Here is a 20,097-nt window from a genome sequence, read left to right on the forward strand (position 1 = left end):
TTTATTATTGATGAGCAAAGAACCTATTCCTGTGATAGGAAAATTATTGTTGTCACATACTAATAAATTTTTAAATCCTCATTACGTCACTTTTCTGGCTTATTTTGAATGGACCTGGGAAAATGACTATCGTTTTTCTTAGGATATGAAGCCGTATACCATTCATCTGCAGGGTTAAATATTTGTATTTAAATACAAATACAATTTTTGCCCAACTCCGCTTGAAATACATTCAATATGTTTTTCGATCGTAATTTTGATAATACATGTGTGATGGTATCGGCGCACAGGTTCGATCAGTGATATAAACACAAGCAATTTTGCAAATTAATTCAAAAACTCAACGTTTCGATCCTGATGTGGATCATTCTCAAGAGTAAATTTTGCGTTTGCTATATCAGAAGAAATACAATTGGAAATTATTAAAAGCGACCTGATTCCATGCCGGAAGACACTAAACTGAAAACTGAGCTTGAAAGGTATGATTCTTGAACTTTTTCCTTTGCGGAAATGTTCTCCGCGTATTTGTCAAGCAGTTATTAACGAAAAACGCATACCAGTCAGAGCGCGGCTCGGCCACAGGTCTCACTGAGCGTAGCGTTGGAATTGGACGAGCCAGAATCAGCCTGCTATAGCCGCGCTTTGATTGGTCCATGTTTTTCGTTAATAACTCCTTAACAAAGCCACGGAGAACATTTTCGCAAAGTAAAAAGTTGCTTCAAGTGAGCTTAGGAATCACCCCTTTCAAGGAAGTCCAACATTTAGGGACACCCTGTATAACTTTAAAACTAATTTAACATCTTACAAACTTGCCTTATCGGTAAGGATGTACATGATCGAAACTTTGAAATGAACAAGAACTTAACAATATCTTGTGGCAATATCCTGTTCGATGACATTGATGTGCTCTGAGCTTTTATACAAGTCTTGACCTACCCAAATAGCACACGACGTCTTAAACACGTCCATTTGACGACTATTTTAGGTCTGGAAGTCTTACGTCCTAGAAAGGCGTCATTAAGACTAGGGATTGCAATCCCGCGATGCGGGATCCCGCGTCATTAGTCCAGTCAACGAAAAATCGTAGAGGAAAGTGGAAGGAACACAATTTTCAACTTTGGGACTTTGTTTGGACTAGTTAGGAGGTAAACATACTAAAAGTCCCCACTCCTAGGAGGTGAGCGGGTGCAGGGGGCACGTAGAAGATCCCTTTTTTGGTTTTCCGCTTATATTTCGGAAACTATGTGCCCCCTGCACCCCGCTCACCTCCTAGGAGTGGGGACTTTTAGTATGTTTACCTCCTAACTAGTCCAAACAAAGTCCCAAAATTAAAAATTGTGTTCCTTCCATTTTCCTCTACGATTTTTCGTTGACTGGACTAATGACGCGGGATCCCGCATCGCGGGATTGCAATCCCTAATTAAGACCATGAACAATGTCGTATTTATTGTATGTATACAGGGTGGGGCACCTAAAACAGGCCACCTGAATAACTTGCTTGCTTTTGAAGATAGAAAAAAATGCATCAGACCAAACTTACTTGATATCGAGGCGCTCGTAATCTGATGTCATTAATTTTTTTATAGGTGGAGACGCCAAGGAGATATGAAGGTCAACTTTGTTTTTTTAAATGGAATGAGGTATTTTTTAATACGTTAATCGATGCAGCTGGACATTCGTTATAAAAAAGTACCAACCTATGTATGTCAAAAAGTTAATAGTTTAGGAGATATTTCAATTTAAATAACTCTAAAATACCATTAATGTCATATACTAAGACGTTACACAAGTAAGTAAACACTAACGTCTTAGTACGACAGTAATGGTATTTTAGAGTTATATTTAAATTGAAATGTCTCGTGAACCACTAATTTATCGACATACATAGGTTGGTACTTTTTTATAACGAATGTCCAGCTGCATCGATTAATGTATCATATTAAAAAATACATACCTCATTCCTTTAAAAAAAACAAAGTTGACTTTCATATCTCCTTGACGTCTCCACCTATAAAAAAATTAATGACATCAGATTACGAGCGCCTCGATATCAAGTAAGTTTGGTCTGATGCATTTTTTTCTATCTTCAAAAGCAAGCGAGTTATTCAGGTGGCCTGTTTTAGGTGCCCCACTCTGTATAATCTAGCAGTAAGCATTAGCATTGGTATTATTTGTTCGAGTTAGTGTTTTCGCTTCAATTTCAAATACTACTTCAATTTAATTTCAATTTTTCAATTCCGACTTCAACTATTCAAATTCAACTTCAATTTTTCAATTTCAACTTCAATTTCGCCTCTTCTATTGCAACTTCAATTACAATTTTTATTGTAATCGTAATTTTTATTTTGATTTTAATTGCAGTTGTTATTTTTATTGCATTTTTTATGTCAATTCCACAGGCGTTCTTCTATTAAAGTTATTTATTGGTTTAACTTTAATCTCGTTTTTGTCGAAATCTAATTTTACTCTTCGATTCTTTTGTTTTAATTAACATTTATGGCCCGTTAAGACTTCTTAGAGACGTCTTAAAGACCTTCCAAATGTTCTACGAACGTCTCCTGAACGTCTTTTAGTCGCCAAACAAACGTCTTTCAGACGTATCGTTTTCTAACACAAGACGTTCAGGATACGTTCGGAAGACGTTCGTAGGACATTCAGGAAATCTTTAAGACGTCTGAATATACAACTAACTGTCTTTAAGACGTCTTTGTGCTGTCTAGGTACACTGCTGATCTTTATGCAAAATAAACATTTTCTACCTGAATTGCAACAAACTGCAGGGGAATGAAAATCTATTTTTTTTTTGTAACATGTGTAATAGGTTGAAAATAATATAATGGTATTATTACATTTTTCTAATGTTTTACTGTTTTAAATTACACCTACTCATTTTTGTCATAAATGTAAACAATCCGTTGTCTAAGTTACGAATGTCAATTATTACTGAATTGTCTATGTAAAAAAATTCAACTACGTCGTTTAAATACTTCTGATTAAAAACGAAGAGCCTTCTGTTTCATTGTCCTCACTTGTCGATTCATTTATTTATTGCTAAACATGTTTAGTTTTAATAATAATGATAAAAGTTGGCTAATAGTCAGGAACCCCGTTTTCAATATAATTTTTCTGACACTTTAGGTTCAGCACGTACAAGGATTATTCAATTTTTAATACATTTAATAGTGTTGTTAAAATTTAAAATCAAGTGCTCTTTAATTATGCTAGGTTATCCCAATATTTGTGAAATAGTTATAATTTGTTTTATTAATCATTACATTTATTAATATCTTTTGTGTGACTTTGCGATATGCATACAAAAAAGCATTTCTACTTTGTAGACTGATATTGTTTGACACGAAAACATTATAATTCGCGAGACCAGCGAGCGAAACAAAGCCGTTACGCATTGTGCCCGCGAATAATAATATTTGGTAGCTACGATAGACGCGTGCCTGTGTCTTCGTACACAATTCGAGGTGATCTAGTGGTGATGACCCCCCTTTACCTGCCGATGTGCTCCAGCGACGGTGATCGTGAAAGCCAGTACATTGTAAGAACGATTGCGAAGAACACGAAAACGAACTAGTTCAAGCGAACCGCTAGTCAACGCGAACCATCCGGGACTAGGCTACGTTGTATGTGCTTAAAACCATTGTAATTGCTTTGTTACTCTTCCTTATTAAAAATAAAAAATCAGTGCTACTTCAAACAATTTGGTCCTCCGAGCCGGATTTTTAACATTCGGAATCTTTTGAAATCAGTGACTCGCACATACTAAATCGCGCCGGTCTACTGACTTTTTGTCACACGCCAGTAGACTCTGTAATTAAGTAAATAAATTCGCAGTCGCGTCTCAGTGAAAATCGGTGCCGCGTAACGTACTTATTCAAACGCTAACGACGACGCTCAAAAGTAGTGACTCGAGACAGTGGTGGTTAATCTGGACAAGGTGAACAATATGAACACAACGGCAACAGACACCTTCGAAGCGCTTCTCGAGAAGCAAATCAATGCCTGTAGTCAGCTCAACAAAATTCTGGCCAACTCCAAGAAGAAGGGAGCCTCCAACTTCACCCTCTCCTACCTGGAGACCAGGATACAACTGTTCCAGGAGACATGAGCGAAAATCGAGCACCTTAATGGCTATCTACAGGCGGCGCGGAAAGCGGACAAGAGCAAGGAGGATCTCCCATATTTTCAAGGGGAAACCATGGACAGAGCGGAGGACGTCTACTATGACGGGATGGAGTACCTGCGTGAGCACCTCTCGCGCCTACGGCCTCCATGCTCCTCGCCACTGGCTAACTCCACCATGGTATTGCCCACAGTCCCGGTGAGTCAAACCAAAGTCGTCAAACTCCCTCGGATAGACATCCCAACCTTCGACGGGGACTTTTCGAAATGGCGATCGTTTGAAGCACGATTCACCTCCGCGATCGTTCGTAATAACTCGCTGTCTGACGCCGTACGATTAGAATACCTCCTTGCTGCCCTGAAAGGAGAAGCGCTCGCGGCTGTAGAGCATCTCGACCTAGTGGACGATAATTTCAAGATTGCGTGGGATCGTCTCAAAGAAATTTACGACAACGAACGGTTCATAGTCCAAGCGTTACTTCATCGGTTACACTCGCTACAGTCCATGAAACTGGAAGAGCTTGATACCCTGAAGCAGTTTACGGTTCACTACCGGAACACCCTTGAGGCGTTGCACAAGTTAGGAAAGACGAGCGAGGATCACCATCTCGTCTACTTCGTTACTCGCCAGTTTGACAAAGAACTCTCTAGCGAGTGGAGAAAATACCTAGGTAATTCCAAACAATATCCGACGTATAAGCAATTAGAAGAATTCATGCTCACGCAAGCCGCGTCGTTCGCGGAAATGGATCAACCGCGGAATCCGCTCCTAACCATCGCCAAACCGTCGGATCGCGCGCGTCAGAAAGCAAACGCTCACGTTATAGGGGAAACCGACCGTAGACGACCGCCGTGTCCACTCTGTAACGAAATACACTCGGTACGTGACTGCGATATATTTCGGAGGCTGCGCCCGCTCGCTCGTTACAACATAGTAAAGGACCTCCGCGCGTGCATTAACTGCCTAAGCACGGAACATACATTGGCCAATTGCTCAAGCAAAAACGTGTGTAGAGAGTGCCGCGGAAAGCACCATACGTTGTTACATCGCGAAGACGGAACCTCGGCTAGGGAACCACGAAGACCTACTCGACAAAGCTACGACACCGCTGACTCATCGACTGTCTCGTCGTCTACCCCGATAATACCCTCGCCCGTACGGCATGAAGAGCTGCCGTTGACACTCACGGAGCCCTGTAACAACGTCACTTCGCACTTTGCCGAAGCCGCTCCACCCGTCGAGCAATCCGTACTGTTAGCAACAGCGATCGTCAAAGTTTACGCACCGGACGGCCGGTCACGACTCGCGCGCGCCTTGATCGACCAAGGTTCTCAATCTTCATTTATTACTACGAACCTTGTGCAGCACCTCCACCTCAAGAAATTACGATCGCCGATTTCAGTCACAGGCCTCGGTGGCGAACACGCGAGCAATATTGACTACAGCGCACAGATACGGATAGGTGCGAACGGCGCTTCCACCCCGGTCACCTCCACCCGCGCGTTCATAGTACGTCAAATATCGCAATACGTTCCGCCCCCGTTCAAATTGGTCGATTACGAATCATTTTCCGATCTCTTGTTAGCTGACCCCACTCCTGCCTCGAGTCAACGTATCGAGTTGCTCTTAGGTGCGGAACTCTTCAGCGAAATAATCCGCCCGGGTATCCGACGCTCGCGAGTAGGCGAACCAATTGCTCTGAATACCATCTTCGGGTGGATACTCTCCGGGAGCATAAATAACGAGGTCACTTCACATCCTACAATTGCAGCACATCAGGAGGTCAGAGGGGATCCACTTGAAAAGGTGCTATCTCGCTTTTGGGAGACCGAAACAATTCCCACGTCGAATACTCTCACAACGCAGGAGGGTCAGTGCGAGCAGCACTTCAAAGAAACGTATACGCGCGATGCCACCGGTCGTTTCACAGTTAAGTTACCATTCAATGTATCGGTCCCTGAGGATCACCTCGGCGATTCATTTCGCGGTGCTGTCTCGTCGCTTAAACGCTTGTCAACTAAGCTCGACCGTAATGCATCAAGTCGGCAAGCCTATGTTGAGTTCCTCCGCGAATACGAAAATCTCGGGCATATGTCACGTCTCGAAGCGCTCGATAAAACGCGATCGTATATCCCGCACCGTGGCGTGATACGCGAGAACAGTTTGACGACCAAATTACGCGTCGTATTCAATGCTTCGCACAAAACGTCGAGTGGGTCCTCCCTCAACGATCTGCTGCACCCAGGACCGAAGTTGCAACAAGACATTACGACGATAATTCTAAAATGGCGACTTGCCGAGTATGTTCTCGTCGCGGACATAGAGAAGATGTTCCGACAAATTCTGGTACATACTGACGACCGGAAATATCAAAATATTCTCTGGAACAACGCGACCACGAACGAGATAGAGGCATACGAACTCAACACCATCACTTACGGAACTACGTGTGCCCCGTACTTGTCCATGCGCGTCCTTAAAGAACTTAATCACCTCGAGGGTTCGAAGTTTCCGCTTGCGTCACCGGTACTGGAGGATAGCGTCTACGTGGACGACGTGTTCATCGGAGCACCGGACACGACATTGTTAGAGCAAACGCGTATCCAAGTGTGCGACCTACTGGCTCGAGGCGGGTTTCATCTAAGAAAATGGGCCGGCAACGATCCGGGGAGCCTCCAAAAAATTCCGGCTGCAAAACACTCCCACGCCGTAGATTTTCGGAGTTTCAAGGATTCGGAACTGAAAGTTCTCGGGATCACTTGGATCCCATCCGAGGACGCATTTTCTTTCAACTTACAGAGCTTCGTCGCCCGCCACATCCAGATGACCAAGCGCGAGCTGATCTCAGAAATAGCCAAATTGTACGACCCATTGGGATGGTTATCTCCGATCATAGTACGAGCGAAGATTTTACTACAACAGCAGTGGCTAGAGAAGATCGGTTGGGACGATCAAGTGTCAAAAACGACGCAGGACGCATGGAACTCGTTCTGTACAGACTGGAGTGCACTTAATGCGATACGGGTCCCAAGGTGGATCCACTACGGTCCAGATACGACCGAATTGCAGATCCATGGATTCAGCGATGCATCAAGCGATGCATTCTCTTGTGCAGTCTACGCACGGGTGGTTACGATCGGCGGCGACACATATACCACGTTGCTCGCCGCAAAATCACGAGTGGCGCCTATAAAAACGTTGTCAATACCCGTATTGGAGTTGAACGGGGCTGTAATGTTGACGGAGCTAATTGACCACGTCCTCAAATCCATCTGCGTCCACGCGGACCGCATCGTTTGTTGGACGGATTCCACTATCGTCCTCGCCTGGCTCAGGAGACATCCCGCCACTTGGAAAACTACAGTAGCAAACCGAACGTCGAAGATTCACACGACGCTACCGGCGGCGATCTGGAGGCACGTGCCCACGGATTCGAATCCAGCGGATTTGAATTCGCGTGGGGTCCACGCCGAAAAGTTGTTATCATCTACCTTCTGGATCACGGGACCGACCTGGCTGAAGGACAACGAGGAGCGGTGGCCTGCCCAACAGGTGTACGAGACGGAAGAGGGAAGGAGGAAGACGACGGCTCACACGGCGGTAAACACCGAGGAATGGGACGTCCTGCTTCGGAGCTCTAGCTGGCCTCGCTTGGTACGCGTGTTCGGTTACGTTCGCGAGTTTATCAACAGAACGCGTTACAACAAAAATGCTCCGCGGTCGGGTTTAACCGTTTCTAACCTTCGAGACGCGGAAGCCACGATAATTCGGTTAGTACAAACAATCGCATTCTGTACTGAAATTAACGCGTCCAAAGAGGCAAAACCTCTCGATACTCGCTCTCCTCTTAGTAAGCTCAACCCCTTTTTAGACGGCAAGGGCCTTTTACGAGTAGGCGGCCGACTAAAAAATTCGTTTCTGCCATGGGATACAAAACACCCTATAATCCTCCCCAAGCATTACGTTTCGGATCTCATTATACGGGACACGCATTTGCACACACTACACGGAGGAACGCAACTGACCGTGGCTACGGCGCGTCAAAAATACTGGATCCTTGGCATCCGCGACACCGCGCGCCGCATTATCCATCGGTGCGTGAAATGCGCGAGATGGAGAGCTCAAACCTCTACCCAGATAATGCAAGACTTAGTACCATCACGTTGTCGCCCATCCTTTCCGTTCGTGAACATCGGTGTCGACTACGCGGGGCCGTATCAGGTGCGCGACTCAGCTGGTCGGGGAAAAAAGGCTCATAAAGCCTATATCGGTGTTTTTATTTGTCATGCTACTCGCGCCGTTCATCTGGAGTTAGTCCACGAGTACTCGACCTCAGCATTCCTCGCGGCCTTCGACCGCTTCATTTCCCGGCGTGGTATTCCGCGAACAGTCACATCCGATAACGGTACAAACTTTGTCGGCGCCTCGCGCGAGCTCGCCCGCGATTTCACAGCAGTTATTAATTCGGCGGAATTAAGAGATCGATGTACGGAGTTACGCGTCGAATGGTTGTTCTACCCCCTGGGCGCTCCACATCACGGGGGAATGCAGGAGGCCGCTGTGCGATCAGTTAAACATCATCTGAGACGCATAATGGGGGATTTTACTCCCACCGCCGAAGAGATGGCTACGCTCCTCTGTCGGATCGAAGCTACCCTTAATTCACGTCCATTGACTCGGGTGCGAGACGACGCGGACTGTTTGGAAGTCTTGACTCCCGGTCATTTTTTAACAGGCAGCCCGTTGAACGCGCGACCAACTCCCTCAGTTACAGACGTAGCGAGCTCGAGACTCTCGCGATGGCAATGCATCCAAAAGTTCCACGAACTTCTCTGGCTAACGTGGTCACGAGAATATTTACAGGAGCTTCAATCGCGGTACAAATGGTCCAGCCAGCAGAAACAGATTAACGAAGGGGACATCGTGTTGATAGAGAATCCGAATCTGCCTCCAAACAAGTGGGAAATGGGACGGATCGAAAAAACCTTCCCCGACAAGGACGGGAACGTTCGAGTGGTCGACGTTCGAACCAAGACTTCCGTGTATCGACGACCTATAACTCGGACCTGTATCTGGCCGGTCGCGTAGCGTTCGATTCCACTTCGATTCGCACATACGGGTGAGACAGTGCTCGCGATTTATCTGCGCACAGGGAGCTTGTCCCCTGTCGCGGTCCGGTTTGGTTGCACATTCGCGCAAGGCGGGCGGTACTGTTTGACACGAAAACATTATAATTCGCGAGACCAGCGAGCGAAACAAAGCCGTTACGCATTGTGCCCGCGAATAATAATATTTGGTAGCTACGATAGACGCGTGCCTGTGTCTTCGTACGCAATTCGAGGTGATCTAGTGGCGATGACCCCCCTTTACCTGCCGATGTGCTCCAGCGACGGTGATCGTGAAAGCCAGTACATTGTAAGAACGATTGCGAAGAACACGAAAACGAACTAGTTCAAGCGAACCGCTAGTTAAGGCGAACCATCCGGAACTAGGCTACGTTGTATGTGCTTAAAACCATTGTACAGTAATTTTTCGATCGCAGTCTCCACACCCGGGAGTAGGACGGACTTGGATAGAGTACGGAAGCTATATTTTTATGACTGCGTCTACCTCGCCGAGACTTCAAACGACGAGCCGAACATAGAGAAGGACAGAATGAAATAGGATCGCGTGTCACCGTCGCCGGCACAGTTTAAAGGCCCGTGCGTCATCACAATGAAACACCAAGACCTCAGCTTTCTTATTTTCTATGATATCATTATGGAACTTTCACCAACATATTCGTGGCATTTCTCTGATTAAAATGATACCAAACACGATATAATTTGGCCAATATTTAGTGGTTTAATCGACGACGAAAGTTTCGAACGCAACGAAGAACAGCGTATTGGAAAGAAAGAGACGCGATCAGTAGCCGCCGCCGGCACAGTTCAAAGGCCCGCGTGTTCTCGCAATGAATTGACGATGACAGAATTGTTTAATTTCCATGATTGTTTTATGGGACTTTCACTACCTTATTTCTGGCATTTTTCTGATTAAAATGATACCAAACACGATATAATTTGGCCACATTTACTCTACATGTGAAGCATAATTTATAATTCATCATACATTTAACATATGCCATGTATAGCATATGTTTAAATAAAGATCTCAACATCTCGAAAATATGTTCTGAAAAAATTAGACTTGAATTTTCGTTCGCGAGCGTCATAAATCCCAAATTTCTCCAAGTGCTCCAAAATATAAGTTCTGAAGGTCGGAAGGTCTGTAAACCATCACGGTACACGCGTTGGGTCTGATGGAGATCTTACTGTATGGCAGTTTTTTCGGGTAAGACTTTTTCCACGATATGTACATAAGTGGCACCTCCGTTCTTGGAAAAAAAGTTTACGAATTTTAAGAAACGGCAGAAATGAAGACAAAGGGAGAAACTTTCCTTCGCAACCCTGGCATCTTAAGTGCCCCTGATGGTCGAGCGACAGGAATCGACGACACTAACCAGATGCGGTGTCCTCGAGTCCAATCGTTGATAGCCCCGCGGATGGCTTGCAGATGTAGGGGTTGCAACAAGGGACTTGAGGCAAGGCCACTTTCCCGGAAAAAACCGGAAGATACCAACGATTCTGCAGGGGTGGGGATCGATCAGGAGGATCTATCTTGCGAGGACAAGAGTCATCTGTCGCTTTAGAAAATTCCTTATTTCCTTGCCATATTTCTTTCTTATTGTTCTCCGTTCTGCGCGGGTCTGGTCAGTCCTGAGAAACATCTGGCGACCAGATCCACGCAGGCCTAATCCTCTCCTGTGCCTCTTCCAGGTTCAAGGTCTACGGTCAGGACCTGGCGAACCTTCCCTTTTTTATGACATCCTTTCCTCGTTGCCTTTTTCCACTCTTTCCGTTTTTTATAGCATACTTCCGTATTCCGTTTTCCTCCTCTCTTTCATTTTTACCTATTCCTGGGGAGTTTTCTAAATGTTGACAGGGTCAGTCAGTCACAAGTCGTGGTAGGGTAGACATCCGGGTTACTCCACAGTTGACACAAGACGTTTTAGCTCATCGTGTTCGTGCGTGCTATTTTTTAGTTTTCTATTGATTATTATGTATGTAGTGATTAGTTTCTTTTTGTATTAGTTTTTACGTTGTATATACTAGTTTTTAAAGTTTTTCATTAGTTGTTAGTGCTAATTAAGTGAAAAATGTCAAAGGGCAGAAAGTTTTTGACTATGCAACAACGTGTGGATGTCATAAAGGACTTGGAGACATTCTCTATTCCATGTGTCGCTAAAAAGTATGAAGTACATCCGAAGACAATTAAACGGATCCAAGAACGCGCTGCGGAAATCTGCAACTTCGCAGAAAAAGGGAAACTGGAGAAACGTCAGAAAATGATAAGGCAACCGAAGTATGAAGAGTTGGAAGAACGGTTGTATGTGTGGTTTACAGAAAGGAGAGCCGTAGGAGATACTGTATCGGATGCGCTACTTATACGAAAAGCATGTGAATTGAACCAACAGCTTCATGCGTGTTCCAATTTTAAATTCAGCCATGGATGGCTCTCAAAATTTAAAAGACGTCGCCATATTCGACTGCTGAGAATATATGGTGAAAAAGCCAGTGCCGATGAAGATGGAGCTAATCTATTCGTTAGCAATTTTAAAAAATACATTGAAGAAGAAGAAATTGATGAAGAAAATATTTATAATATGGACGAAACCGGGTTATTGTGGAAAGTTTTGCCATCAAGAACCTTGGTGTGTGGCACTGAGCGAAGTGTGAGTGGATGCAAAATGCGGAAAGACAGACTGACGGTAGGATTGTGCGCAAATGTTACTGGGACACATAAAATTACGCCTCTTGTAATACATAAATTTAAGAAACCAAGAGCTTTGAAAGATTTTATGAACCAACTTCCAGTTGTTTTTAAAGCACAAACCAATGCTTGGATAAATCAAGATATATTTGTAGATTGGTTCGAAAATCATTTTAAAAAAGAAGTACGTCAGCATCAGTTGGAAAATGGGCTGCGCGGGAAAGTGATTCTACTAGTTGATAATTGTTCATGTCACAAATTTCCGAGTGGCTATGAACACGATGAGAATTTTGAAGTAAAATTTTTACCACCTAACACCACATCCTTGATCCAACCAATGGATCAAGGAGTAATTGAAAAGTTAAAAAGACGATTCCGATACCAACTGTCACAGTATCTCATTGAACACGGATATGGCATAGAGGAATTTTTCAAAAAGTATACAATTAAAGATTGTCTACACGCGATCAGTTCATCTTGGAACGATCTGTCATGCAGTGACATAAGAAATGCGTGGAACAAGATTATTCCGACAAGAATTGAAGAAGCAGAGGACGATACAATAATATCCGACATGCACCAAGCTTGGTCACAGATTTCGGAGCACAACGTAACGATCGAAGACATTGAAAATTATTTCACTGCATGCACTGAGGAGGAACGGAGATTGTCAGGAACATTAGACGAAAGGGCCGCAGAGGAAGAAGATCAAGAAAGTGCCGCACAGGAAGAAGAAGAAGAAAGGACCGCAGAGGAAGTAAATCAAGAAAGGACTACAGAGGAAGCAGAAGAAGAAAGGGCCGCAGAGGAAGTAAATCAAGAAAGGACTACAGAGGAAGCAGAAGAAGAAAGGGCCGCAGATGAAGGAGGAGATCGAGTAAATGCGGTCAAACTACCGCCACAATTAGCAAAGCTCTGTGAGGATTTTTTTGAACAGTCCGAATTTCTCAAAGAATATCTCGATCCTCCGGCACAACATAACTTGGAATCACTAAAATTATCAATCTACGGTAAGACAATCAAAACAAAAAACTTAATTACAATAAATAATAAATACATCATACTATTCTAAGCATAACACAACATTTTTTTTAGGCTATACAAGGTCAAAGGCAAGAAAAGTCCCATAACAAATTTTTAAACAATAAAGTTTTTATTTTTTTTCACTCGCTGTCTTCTTCCATTCCCTACAGTTACTCCATACCGTCAATGAAACCACTAAATATGGCCAAATTATATCGTGTTTGGTATCATTTTAATCAGAAAAATGCCAGAAATAAGGTAGTGAAAGTCCCATAAAACAATCATGGAAATTAAACAATTCTGTCATCGTCAATTCATTGCGAGAACACGCGGGCCTTTGAACTGTGCCGGCGGCGGCTACTGTTCGCATCTCTTTCTTTCCAATACGCTGTTCTTCGTTGCGTTCGAAACTTTCATCGTCGATTAAACCACTAAATAACGTTGAAATTATATCGTGTTTGGTATCATTTTAATCAGAGAAACGCCAGGAATAAGCTAGTAAAAGTCCCATAAACCGATCATTAAAATTAAGAAGTTTGAGAACTCGATTCACTCGAGTCAATGTGTGGTGTTCACACCGATATACCCGAGCCGAGATCAATCATCGCCGCTCTACGGCGCGGAGCAGCGTTGGCCGGCAGTGGAGTGAGTAGGCACTGGACTACGATCGGAGACACCCCCCAAGACTCCGATCGAAAAATTACTGTAATTGCTTTGTTACTCTTCCTTATTAAAAATAAAAAATCAGTGCTACTGCAAACAGATATGATAAATTGAAAATGTTACTTTCAAAATGTCATTAACAAGTAATAGGTCTTTTTATATTATACATACAGGGTGGGGCATTTAAATGGGAAGGAGTATCTCGGTTATTATTAGGCTTACAAAAAATCTCCACAGAATAAAGTTGTACTGTTTCAAGGGGCGAATTTGATGATGGTAAAAATTTTTTCTCAAGGACATTTTTTTACAAGATTTCAAGATTTTCTACTTATTAGTGGTTGTAAAATGCTGTCATAGTTAATTACAGAATAAATTTTTTATAAGAGCATATAGGATAATAAAAATTGTGCAAGATATAAATATTTATATGTTTCTTGTTTTTATAAGGTAATACAAATTAGGCACCTTTTAAATAAATCTATATATTAAAATCTATAAATAAATTAATCTATATATATAAAAATGTGCAAAATTTTATTTTATTACAATATTGAACTACGACGTTCGAATTTTAATAATTGTTAAATTTTCACAAATTTCGATATACGTTAAAACTTAATATGCTTCTTGTAATTGAACACAACATAATATGTATACTCTTTGTGTCAGAACAATATTTGTTACTGTAATGAAATCAATAATAATACATTTTCCTATGTACGTTGAACATGTAAATAAATGCAGTATTCAAAATTCTAAAATTTGAAATCAATGAAGAAAGGTCTTTATCAATCACATACATAGTACATATATCTCAACGGGAGTAAACGAAACGTGTGATTCACTGTGTTGGCCACCCGTGAAGTATTCATTTTGCAACGCGGCATGACAGTTATCCCATTAAAATTACACAACGCGTGCCGGATTAATTGCGATGCGTGCGGTAGCCTGCGAATTTCGCTCGGCCGCTGCAATTTCATTATGCTTCCGTAAATGTGAAGCGCAAAAGGAAATTAGCGTCAAACGACTCGTGAATCGCAGAATTAATCCTCAACGGCTGATCACAGATAAAGTTTTACTCGTTGTTACTTGGAAATAGTTCAAAATCTAATGATATTACTCTATTTATTGATACGTAATTATTTGAATATACTGTGAGAGTCAAAAGTGTTTAATTATTAGATATATGTTACATTAATGGAGAAGTTATTTGAAAAACATAAAGTGTAGATTGATGGTAATTAAATGTAGAAACCGTAATTCAATCTAATAAATAATATTTGAGATACAACATAAAATAGTTGAGCATCTATAAAAATATGAATCAACAGTGAGTATACAGAACTAATTAAGAATGATTCATCTTCATTTATTAAAAAGTTACGTACATTTAATACTTTTTTGGTCCACCTTATTTAGCTTTAATTACGGCAAACTTACGTGTTGTTAACACAGAAATATCATTCCATACTTTTAGTAGTTCGATTTTAAGGTATTCCTTGTTTGCAATTCTTATTTTGTGTAGGTTCACATCTAATATTTCACATAAATTCTCTATTACATTAAGATCTGGAGATTGCGGTGGAGAATGCAGTTGATTTGGAACATTTTGTGGCAACCAATCCTTAACAATCTTGACTGTATGTTTAAGATCTCGATCTTGCTGAAAGATCCACACGAATCTGGCAACTAAACTTTTCTAACACTTGCAGCTAAATTTGTTAATAAAATATTTAGATATTGCATAATATTTTGCATAAAGGACTTTAATTTAGTAAACAGAGATTTGTTTAGTGTATATTGTTAACAATACATATATATTGGAATTTCCAATGACGTACAATATCTGTTTATTTTAATTGTTAACAATGCTCGAAGATTCATCAATGTGATATCTCTATTCATTAGTATGACATAATGACATATACAACCATTTAATCTCTCAAAAATTGTATTTTTTGTCACAGATTACCACTGGGATGTACTTTTCCCTACATTATCTGCATGGCGAGGTGCAAATACGATGTGCCTCCTGAAGGTCCTTCGGGATCACTCTGCTACAACGGTAAGTATGTAGTTTACGTAAGCTTAATCGTTTACATCAGGCCTGTCCAAGTTCTCCTTCGTCACGAGCCACACAGCCCTAACCATCAATCATTCCGTTCCCTCACTACTTAAGCCTTAAGCCACTATGTACAAGTGCCATGAACTTTTGACGATACAACCGTCGACCATGTGAAATAGTGGGAGAACGTGAAATCCCGCTTTAGCGGAAAGAAGAAGTGGGAGAACGGGCCATATGTGACTCGCGGGCCACGAATTGGACTGACCTGGTTTACAGGGCTAAATGCTTGTGATTCTTGAAACTCGGAAAAAGTATTGTATATCAAACATTATACTATTTAATAAAAAAAATTAGGAAAATTAATCGACATCATCTATTACTAAAGAATATCAGTTTTTAAAATTATTTAACAATATTTCACCTATCTTAAAAGTGTTATTGATATTATAATAATTACGCGACACACCATTATTTCTGACTTCTTTAAAAGGACTGTTTGCGAAAATCACGTCATAAAAATAAATCTTTTCAACCCTTAATAACTGGTTTGAAATATTGAAGAAAAATTCCAAATGAAGCTGGTTTGTAGCTTCATTATCGCTTTTACTTCGTCTAAAAATTTTAAGTAATAACTGAGAAAATAAAAGATAAAGCTAAGGCTATAAAGGTATTCACTCCCATATTACTCTTAAACGAAGGGGTAGAGATGTGAAATTTTACTGAATAGTGCTTTAGGAAAATTACGTGGAATTTCGCGGAACACTTGCAAAAAGCTCGCGGAACACCGGTTAAGAACCAGTGTGCTAGACTCTTTGTGAAAAGAAATAACTAGAATTTTTCTAAAATGCAGCCGACACGAAGCATGATTCAGTAGAGTGGCGCTTCCATAAGGTTTCCTAATACAGAAATTTCGGGAATATCCTCAAAACATCCGAACATGAAAATCATGAGAGCAACCCCACTTAAATTTCACAGTATATCAACCCTCGAATTTGAACCCTTCAGAGAGAGTACGAAAAGCAAAAACGAGCCGTATATGCATTGTAACCGGGATATAGTATTACTTCTGTAAATGGCAAAACTTTATCCGCACCACTGGGGGATCGCCCTTGGATCTAGTCAAGCGGTAAACACGCTCGACGACCGAGCCAGCGAGGGGTCGAGTGTATCGATGAGACTCACAATAATACTCGCGTAGCACAAGATTGCAACTTTTCTAATTTTTTACTTTTTTTATGAAACGTTTACCATCGTATTCGTCTCGTTTTTCTAATTAACATTACATCAAACACGATGTAATTACGATTATAATTACTCGTGTAATAAAAACACGGTCCAACAAATTTTAACTTTTTTTTCTGTATTTCGATTCCCACTATGCGATTCTTCTGGCGTTTTTCGCACTGATTTCAAATCTGTCCTTAATTTTTTCTCCTAGACGTACAGTTTTGAGAATATTGAGTTTTAAAGAAAGACTTCGAACATATATTGTGATGTTATTATAAAAGATATTGAATTGTTCTTTACAGCAAAAGATTCTGTAGACTTCCCCGAATACAGTGATATCCAATATTAATATATTATGATTGTTTAAAATTGACCGCGTCTCTTTCTTTCTGATGCGATGTCCTTCCTTGCGTTCGAAACACTCATCATCGATTAAACCACTAAATACAGTTGAAATTATATCGTGTTTGGTATCATTTTGCATCAGAAAAATACCAGAAATATGTTGCTGAAAGTTCCATAAAAAAATAATGAAAAATAAAGAAGATTAAATATTGGTGTTTCATTGTGATGACGCACGGGCGTTTGAACTGTGCCGACGCGACGACTGCGACTCTCCGCGTCGCGTTAGCAGTGGTTCACACCGATAGACTAATACAACCCACAAAATTCCCGTTATTGGTTACTAATATTGTTCTCCAGGTATAAATAGGGTTCTTTAGTCGTATACAGTCTGCTGGCATTTTCTTGAGACCAGCGATATAGACAACGGACCATAATAGCCGTGCGCTCGACTCGCCTCTACCTGAGACGGAGGTACACGGCGTCCTTTACCAGCTCATTGTGACGCCAATTTTAAAGATACCATCTTGTTCAAGGGCTCATTTTAAAGGGGAAACTTCAAGAAATGTAACTATATTTTTTTCAAAATTTAAATCACTCCGCCACATCATCGAAAAAAACGCAAAAGAAGAATTTGTTTAAATTTTTCGACATTATAAAGTTGATCGTCGAGGTTGAAAAAATTATTTTGTAATAGCCCAATCCTTTCCGAATAAAACAAAAAAAATGTAGCTCAATCGGACAAACCGTTCTCGAGATAAAAATTCGTAAGTGAGGCCCGTTTTCGCCGAAATGGGCAAAAATTAAAAACTTTGAAGACCTGCCATTTCTAAAAAAATTCGAAACCGGCAAAATGATGACTTAAACCCCCCCTAATTTCGCATGGACTACAACATATTTCAGTTAGAACAAAATCGGCGATGGTGCCTGCAAAAAGTGATCGATTCGGCATGGAATGGCCCACTAGCGCTCCCAGCTAAAAATGCCATGGAACTAGGAGTGTGCAGACTGTCCTGTCTTACTATGTTTCGGAAGTCCGAGTGTTCGGGTTGGTCCGTCGAAGTCGGGTGGTCTCGGTCGGGCGTCCGTAACAATCGAACGCTCGGGTAGCCCGATACTGTTGGACGGTCCGATATTGTCGGGCAGTTCGATACAATTGCGATTTCGGACTCAGACCAACAATTTCGGGCAGTTTAACACCTTGAAGCAGTCCGACCGAGTCCGATATCTCGGACGTCTGCACACCTCTACATGGAACTGATACTTGTGCCGAAACCCTCCGTTTGGGGGTGTATTTCGCAAATATCAACTTGTGTGTTTAAACACGTATAGTTTAACATAATAAAGGTTGCATTGACATTGTATGTGTCCCTGAATATGCGGATGACTACATTTTTTTCTATAAGAACCCTGAATCTCTCGATATTTAAGAAAATGTATGTGTCTTGACAGTGGCAGCACTGTCGCGCCGCCCAATATTTGTCGAACTCCGCTAAATGCTGCCGAATAATGAAAATTACGCCTCGAAAAGGCAAAAGTAGGCCATTTTTGGAGTCTTCCGCAATTGGTGGGTCTTTTATCTAGCGATTGTGACTATGTAGGGGCCCCAAATGTGCGTTAGCGAGACGTGAGTTGTTATTTACGGAACCCCTGCAACCTTGTGTACGTATACAGCAGGCATGCACAGGTGGACGATTTGGGAGCCGGAGCACTCGACCCTGCTCATGAGCAGCTCTCAGAATAGTCAAATAGAGCTTTGGGCCCACGAAAGCGTGTGAGAGTGGGGGCGGCGTCTACGTTATTGTAGTCTGACCACTCCGGTGCGCTCTCCACTTCCCCACGCCCCTCCCACTCGTCTTCTCTCGTGCTCCGTTTACAAGTCACTCTTAGTGGGTTCCCCTTCCATACGTCCGAGCTAGGTCACTGCTCTGAGAGCGCACGGGAGCAGCTTGGGAAACATGCCTGGTATACAGTGTCTAGCGGTGTGTGAGGGCGCCACCACACTTTCGCGCGACCAAGGTCAACCAAGAACCCACACCCTTTTTTTAAGCATGTGGGGGAAATACCATTACGTACACCCCGGAAGGGGGGTAGTGTGGGGCTCACCGCCCAGATGCTCGGAGTCGGCATACCCACTAAAACCTAAACCACACCCGGGACGGTCAATGGACCGTCCCTCTACTAACCTGAGTCGTCTATCAATGAATTGCGCGGACCCGTTTTCCACATTACACGCGCAATTCACACAGACGAGTCTGGACCTCACAAGTTCTTGGCTAATAGGACCCACACCCTTAATCCGGCCCTGAGTATGGAGCGCAAAATGCATCGTCCAGACGCGTTTAGGAGGTCCCACCTTAAACCTAGGCTTTTCCACGAGCCTAAGTCGTACTACTTGCAGATCATATTGCGACTAGGCGTTCAAGGCCATAAATTTTCGCCCTGCTAATTAGGGACCGGTACATTTGTAACGGAAAGGTCCCTGTTCAGCGTCGGAACACCATTACGAATATATCCCAGGAGCTATCGGATCTCGTATCAGGAATCCAAAACTGTTTTCCAACCTATGCGGATCCCTGGTTTCGCATCAGATTCGTCCATATCCCACAGCTCCCCGGTTTCGCATCGAGTTCGTACGCGCACCTTATTAACAATTGAAAACCATACTCCTCTATAAACCATAAACTGCTCGCCACACAGTCCGACGAAATGACTTGAGGGCGATTAAAAATCTGTAACTTTGCTGCTGCTTTATACAGGGCGATTCTGGAAACTGGAACAAGTTACTGCTTTTTTAAAAGTAATAATAGAAAAAAAGTGATAAAGGAAA

General features: G+C 42.3%; 2 protein-coding genes across 17 annotated transcripts in view; both read left to right on the forward strand.

The window, feature by feature from the left end:
• LOC143210125 (uncharacterized) overlaps positions 1 to 20,097 on the forward strand; it is a 957,580-nt gene that overhangs the window by 435,516 nt on the left and 501,967 nt on the right. For all 16 annotated transcript variants that reach the window (XR_013009198.1, XM_076426766.1, XM_076426793.1 and 13 more), the window contains one exon: positions 15,601 to 15,698. The gene's annotated coding sequence lies outside the window, so the exon portion shown is untranslated. The remainder of the gene's footprint in view (positions 1 to 15,600; positions 15,699 to 20,097) is intronic.
• On the forward strand, positions 4,211 to 9,223 carry LOC143221198 (uncharacterized). The gene has a single exon (XM_076446714.1). The coding sequence runs from the start codon at positions 4,211 to 4,213 to the stop codon at positions 9,221 to 9,223; it is 5,013 nt and encodes a 1,670-aa protein (XP_076302829.1).

This window comes from Lasioglossum baleicum, chromosome 1, assembly GCF_051020765.1.
Source record: "Lasioglossum baleicum chromosome 1, iyLasBale1, whole genome shotgun sequence".
NCBI lineage: Eukaryota > Metazoa > Arthropoda > Insecta > Hymenoptera > Halictidae > Lasioglossum > Lasioglossum baleicum.

Excerpts from the sequence above, each read along its gene's own strand:
- LOC143221198 (XM_076446714.1), top strand. The coding sequence starts at position 4,211 with ATGGACAGAGCGGAGGACGTCTACTATGACGGGATGGAGTACCTGCGT.